The 7,003-nt window shown below is 39.1% G+C and overlaps 1 protein-coding gene across 1 annotated transcript; it reads left to right on the top strand.

The window, feature by feature from the left end:
- Positions 1-1,181: 1,181 nt before the first annotated feature.
- On the top strand, positions 1,182-5,360 carry LOC100343024 (olfactory receptor 8B4). The gene has a single exon (XM_051818899.2). The coding sequence runs from the start codon at positions 1,781-1,783 to the stop codon at positions 2,918-2,920; it is 1,140 nt and encodes a 379-aa protein (XP_051674859.2). The 5' UTR covers positions 1,182-1,780; the 3' UTR covers positions 2,921-5,360.
- The last annotated feature ends 1,643 nt before the right edge of the window (positions 5,361-7,003 follow it).

Below are 7,003 nucleotides of genomic sequence, written 5' to 3'. Positions count from 1 at the left end.
TTGCTTTAGGATTTTTGGGTAGGTATAAATCAGAAGCAGCTTGCATTCAATACTCTTCCCAATTCTGAAGCCAAGATCTATTGAAGAGACAGCATTGCCTGTTCAGCAGTGTAAATTCAGTATTTTGAGGGCAAGGAGGGAGAAGTACAGACTGTGTCAATAAGGAGATAGAAATCAGAGAGTCTAGGAGACTGCTGGGGTCAGAGGACCTGAATAGCTGCCTATGCTCTTTTTAGTAGGGCAACCATATAATTTGTTATCCAAATCTGACACTTTTGAGAGTGAAATGAGGTGTGCTATTAGTAATTATTCATGGATAATTGGTGTAAATTAGGACTGTCCTAGGAAAAATTGGGATTATTTTAGGCAGCTGCAGTGGAAATTTATAAGTGAAGTGCTTTTATGATTTGAATTCTTGTAAGAGTATATTCATAGAACAGATCATATAAAGAATAACTTTGTCATCTGAATAATGATAGGATTAAACCCTCAGGTACATCTGTTGCTGTACCTTAAGACTGCACATCTATAGAGTAACTCCATGCAGGGTATGTGTGTGTGTGTGTGTGTGTGTACTTCCTGGCATGGGTGTTGTGATATTTTGATCTCCTCATATATAGTAAAGGCCTGTCTGTGTCCTTTAGTAGAACTGAGAGTAGGTGGTGTCTGTGGAGGTGGTGGTGTGGTGTCTCTACCATTCTGAGCAGCTCATGGTCCTAAAAGTATTTTGTTTGAGGTGCTCTCTGTAGCTCCTACAACCTGGATTTTTTTTTAAATATGGTTCTACTCTCAAAGCTCCCTTTGAAAAATTGGAAATGGTAGCAAAAATGTGACCATTCTGTCTTGAAGTCAATTATAGGCTCTAAGAGTTAGTGAAAGAAGAAGATGAGCCTATAAACTCAGGACAGAATGACATGAAAACCCTGGATTAAAGGGGAACTTAGAGTATAACCTTGACTCCTAATAAATGATATAAGCATCTGATTCAGGCTACAAACAACAGCACAGTTTCTCCCCTCTAGAGACTGATCCCGGAGGCATTCCCAGGGGAAACTTTCTAAGCAGGTCCCTGAGATCATCAAGTGGCTTAAAGTTCCCCCTTGTCAAGCTTGTGAAGTTCTGGTGAGAATGAGGGTTGCTAGGTTTTTTTTTTTTTCCTCACACAGTTGTTGAAGACCACCTGGGAAAATTCACAAACAGAAGCCTTTATCTGTTCCTCAAGCACCTTGGAAACTGGGTCTGTAAAAGCTATGTTTCTCAGCACCAAGGTCATCAGAAAAGTCTGCACGTAAGGCTTTTCACTGGCTGCACCACCGTCTGCTAACAGAAAACAACATAGCATAAGGCCACGCATTGAAGAGACCGAGCTGGGAGAAGAAAGGTGAAGATCTGAATCCCAAGTTTCCTGATGGTTTTATTTTAAACTCACAAGCAAGGGCTCTGGAAAACATTGATATCTTCCATACCCTTGACACTGACTCTGAGGTGAGGTGAGGTGGAATGAAGGGGTTTAGAGGAGAAAGGCAAGAGGTACAGAGCTGGCAGGGGGCACTCCCGGCTCTCCCTCTCGGTGGGAACCGGATATGAAGTTGGGAGAAGGAGGCAGAGAATGCAAGGACACAACATGGGAACTCTCTCTCAGAGTTGAGGCAGTGAATTTCTGGATCTTAGGGTGTCTTTCTGAGAATCCTTGGGCAGCCAGTTGAAGTATGTTTTCTACTCACCGCTTAAATGAAACTAGAACTCTTGCTTCCTGTGCTAATACACGTTAGCTTAATTCATGGTCCATGCAGGGGAACTCAGCTACTGTTATAGAAACGTTGTCAATAGCTTAGGATGGGGAGGGCTGTTGATGAGGGAAGAAAGGCAAAAGAAAAAGATTATATGTGTACTGGCTCATCTCCTAGAACCTTCTTCCACTCACTGCACTTGTCACTGTCATCACTCTTTGTGCTTTGTCCTTGTTTCCCCAGACGACTCTCCTGAGAGAATGACTTTGAGAAACAACTCCTCTGTGACCATGTTTATTCTTGTGGGATTATCAGAACCGTCAGAGCTCCAGCTCCCCCTGTTTCTCCTGTTCTTGGGGATCTACATGCTCACCATGGTGGGCAACATGGGTTTGACCATCTTAATTGCACTGAATTCCAGCCTTCACACCCCAATGTACTTTTTCCTCTTCAACTTGTCCTTTATAGATCTCTGTTATTCTTGTGTGTTTACTCCCAAAATGCTGAATGGTTTTGTATCAGAAAATACAATCTCTTATGTGGGGTGCATGACTCAACTGTTTTTCTTCTGCTTCTTTGTCAACTCCGAGTGTTATGTGTTGGTCTCGATGGCCTATGATCGCTTTGTGGCCATCTGCAACCCTCTGCTGTACACAATTACTATGTCCTCTCGGCTGTGCTCTTTGCTGATGCTTGGCTCATACGTGATAGGATTTGCTGGGGCCATGGCCCACACGGGCAACATGCTGAGACTGACCTTCTGTGATTCTAATGTCATTGACCATTATCTGTGTGAAGTCCTCCCTCTTTTGAAACTCTCCTGCACCAGCACCTGTGTCAATGAGCTGGTGTTTTTCATTGTCGTTGGAGTGGTCATTACAGTATCCAGTATCAGCATTTTCATCTCTTATGCTTTGATTCTTTCCAACATCCTCCGGATTCCTTCTGCTGAGGGCAGATCCAAAGCCTTCAGCACGTGTGGCTCCCACCTAACTGCTGTTGCTTTGTTTTTTGGGTCAGGAGCGTTTGCCTATTTAACCACCTCTTTTCCTGGGTCTATGGCTCAGGGCAAGTTAGCATCAATATTTTACACCAATGTGGTTCCCATGCTTAATCCTTTGATCTACAGCTTGAGGAATAAAGATGTTAAACTTGCCCTGGATAAAACTTTGAAGAGAGTGCTCTTCTAACGCGTCTGTTGGAACCTTTGGTGATTAATTCCTGTTAAACTTCATACCCTAGTACCCTTTTATCTACAGGTAATTTTAATTTATTTCCTCAAACAGGGCATTTTCTCTACTTAGATAAATGGAACTCTCTTGCCTATAGTCTTCTTCAGAATTATATCATTTTGTACCACTTAACTAGGCTCACTGAATGCAACTTAGCATCTATTAACTTCCTAGAGTTTACTAGATTCTATCTTAGGTCGAAAAGATGAATGAAATGAGACTCCAATGCTTTGCATTTTTTCCTTGGTAGGCTGAATGAGTTTGTCTAAGTAAGAACATTTCTGGCTGAGAGAAGAGACAGGTCATTGTATGAGAATCTAGTTTGAGCAGTCTTACCAAAGACCAAAGGTAGATTCCTTAGTGCCAATCTCCCAAATCTTAGAGGGTTTGCTTGCCAAGGGATTGTAAATCCTGGCCTTTATATACATATATATACACATAAAAGAAGGCCTCACTCAAGAAATTCATATGGCTTGATGTATAAGGATAAATCAAAGCCCAAATCTTTTACTTCTCAGTTACAAACTTTGTGGGCCTTGGGATGATAACTGGAGACAAATCCAATCTTGCAATTAGACAAATTTCATAGGTTTTATGGGTCTCAGGGTGAAAGGGAGAACAAAGAATTTTCATGGATTTGCATGATTATGTAGCATGTTATCTCAGTCCTGCTCTGAAGATATGGTGTACATTATGGAGTTTTTAGGAAATTTCTTTTATTTTTTAAAATTGATTTAGATTGGATTGTGTGTGTGTGTGTGTGTGAGAGAGAGAGAGAGAAAGAGAGAGAGAGAGAGATTAACCACTGGAGAAATTAAGAAGAAAGTGGATTCATATTATACTCCTCACTCTTAGGGGTACCAAAAGTGATTTGCATTTTGAGTGCCAAAGGCAATTCTGTACTGCTCTGCTATACATTCTGCTATTTTAGTTTGAATAGTTGAGAATTCAGTAAATATAACTCCCATTAATTGCTGTGTGTGTAGGGAGGAAGGTGAATTTAGGGCCAGTGCAGTTCATGTGGAGATATAAGAAAGTGGAATCTCACATCATGGCAGAAGAATGAGCACTATCTGAATAGAGGGTAGAATTTGAGGTTGTCTTGAGGTGAGCCCCCAATGAAAAATATTTGGTGCTTATCTTTTGGGTATGGGAAGAGTCAAATGAAGGTACTGAGTCTGTCTTTTGCTTTGCTTGTAACTCTCTATTCCATAAAATTGAGCAGTTCCACAGTGTGTGTTGGTGCAAGAAACAAGGCTGCAATGGGAAGTCTTCTCCCTATTTACTTCTCTGCTGGCACTGGTGTGAAAGTGCAGCGTTCTAGGTGCAAACAACAGTGAGACATCCACGGAGGGTGCTGAGAACTGCACAGAGGAGCACCTGAAGCATGGGCTGATGAATGAGCAGCCAAGAGACAAATTATATTTTCTCCTATTTATTAAACGGAGGAGATCTTTGAAGAAGAAGAACTCTGATACTTCAGTTACATGTAAATTGTCATAATAACGATACTCAGCGTTTACCTAGCATGCTCATATATATGTGCACTGTTTGAGGTGCCTTACGTATATTAACTCACTTGTTGCAATTGAATTAACACCTTGTTCACTGCTAGTCAACCCTCTGGGCCTCACTGAATACCACCCTCTAGGACTGTTTGTGTCTAGGCCCACCCATTAGGAAAAAGTCAATAAAGAGGAAGAACAAAAGTGATTCTACGCTGCTATAAAAAATAAATAAATTGCTATTTGGTAAAAACAAGTAATAAGTTAAGGCATAGGATACGCCAGTGTTATAGCATAGCAAGTTAAGTTGCAGCTTGGGATGTCCACATCCTGTATCAGAATGCCTAGGACAGAATCCCACCTCTACTTACAGTACAGTTTCCTGCTAGTGTGCAAGGGAGGCAGGAGATGGTGGCCCAGGTACTTGGGTTCCTGTCATCCACATGGGAGACCTGGATGAAATTCTGAGCTTCAGCCTGGACTAGCCTGAGATGTTGCTGGCACTGGGGAGTGAATCAGCAAGTTGAAGAGCTCTCTCTCCCGCTCTCTCTCTCTCTCTCTCTCTCTCTCTCAGTAACTCTGCCTTTCAAATAAATGGCTTAAAATGTTTATTTTCATGAAAAAAAATGTTGAATCCCATGCACACCTTTTTTATAATAAGCATTTTCCATGAGATTTATAAAGATATTTTATTTGTCTGAGTGGTGTGGGTTGAGGAGAGAGAGGGAGAGAAAGAGAGGAGAGATAGAGCTCATGACAAGAGCCTTGGGTGATTACTGACGTCATAAATAAGAGTGTCAATTGTTAAATCAACAATAGGAGTCACTGTGCATTTACTCCCCATGTAGGATCTCAGTCCTTAATGTGTTGTACTATGTGAATTAACGATATAATGAGTACTTTATACTTTGTGTTTCTGTGTGGATGCGAACTGTTGAAATCTTTATTTAGTATATACTAAATTGATCTTCTGTATATAAAGATAATTGAAAATGAATCTTGATAAAGAATGGGATGGGAGAGGGAGTGGGAGATGGGATGGTTGTGGGTGGGATGGATGTTATGGGGGGGAAAAGCCGCTATAATAAAAAAGTTGTACTTTGGAAATTTATATTTATTAAATAAAGTAAAAAAATAAAGAGAAACCTGAGCAGTGGGACTCGAATTAGAGTTTGTATACGTTGCCAGCATCACAGGTCGTGGCTTAACCTGCTGAGCTACACCGCTGGTCCCCTCTATTACCTTGGTGTTAGGCAGTCTCTTTTAAGCTACTTTAAATCAAAGTAAAATAAAAAATTGTAGAATGGCTAGAAAAAGCAGATAACTGTTTATTCTGTTAACAAACAGGACAATGAAGGTAAATGAATTCTGTACTTAGTAGGTCTGGAAAAGAGTCATAATAAAACCAACTAAAGAAAGACAAGTAGAAATCAATACACTTTAAAAATGGAAATATTGAATTGGGAAAGCAGAAAAATAACTGAGTTAGTAAAAAATTTAACAGCTTGTTTTTAGAGAAATGAATGAAATATCTCAACTGCTGGGTATCCTAATTCAGAGAAAGAGGAGATAACAAATAAAAAAGTAGGAGAAAAGGGGAATAATCATAAAGGAAATAAAAAAATTAGGTTTTTGTCAGCCTTAGTTCAAAGAATTTAAAAGCTTGGATTGAAGAGACCATATTTTAGGAAAACATAATTGAACAACATGATTTCTGGATGGGATAGAAAAATCAAAATATTACAATTCTACAGAAGTAGTAAAATTGTTAAAGAGTTCTATCACTAAAACTGCCAGACCCAGATGGTTTCACAGAAGAATTCTAACAACAAACAGATAATTCTGATACTGTCTGAACGAATTCAGAGCCTAGAAACCTCAAAAAAAAATCTCTTCAAAATTGCGTTCACACAGGGAGTAAAAAAAAAAAAAATCCAAAACTCCGAAAAGATTGCATTAAAAAATACGTACAAACCTTACTTATAAATATCAGCACAAAATTCTAAACGAAATATTTGCAAGCATTTAGCAAGAAAAAACAGAGTAATTCATCCAATCCAAGCGGGGTTTATTCTGGGGATTCATATGGGGTTGAACATCAAGAAATCTACTAATATGATGTATTTATTGATAAAGCTGAGGAGAAAAATCATGTGATCCACACCATTGATGCTAAAAGAATTTTTTGGGTTGAATTTATAGTCAATTTTTGATTAAATGCACTTCATAAAATAGGATTTATGGAAATAATTTTATTTATACATCTTTTTTAAAAAAATCAAGCTAGAACTGAAAGTCTTGTTGGTTTTTTCCCATTTGCTTTTATTTCCAAGGACTTACACTGTTTGTCAAACTACCTTCCACTTGGGACAAAATTCATAGAATTGTATTTATGGTAGTATAACTGTAATACAATTATGGTATGTTAAGTGAATTGCCAAACTACCTTCCACTTTGGACAAAGTTCATAGAATTGTATTTCTGGTATTATAGCTCTAATACAATTATGTTATGTTAAGTGCATGTTATGTTAAGT

This window comes from Oryctolagus cuniculus, chromosome 1 (genome assembly GCF_964237555.1).
Source record: "Oryctolagus cuniculus chromosome 1, mOryCun1.1, whole genome shotgun sequence".
In the NCBI taxonomy this organism is placed as follows: domain Eukaryota; kingdom Metazoa; phylum Chordata; class Mammalia; order Lagomorpha; family Leporidae; genus Oryctolagus; species Oryctolagus cuniculus.
Note: the sequence above shows the minus strand (reverse complement) of the source record. Positions and strands in the feature narration are given on the sequence as shown.

Coding starts and splice junctions, on each gene's coding strand:
- LOC100343024 (XM_051818899.2), top strand. CDS start 1,781: ATGGTCCATGCAGGGGAACTCAGCTACTGTTATAGAAACGTTGTCAAT.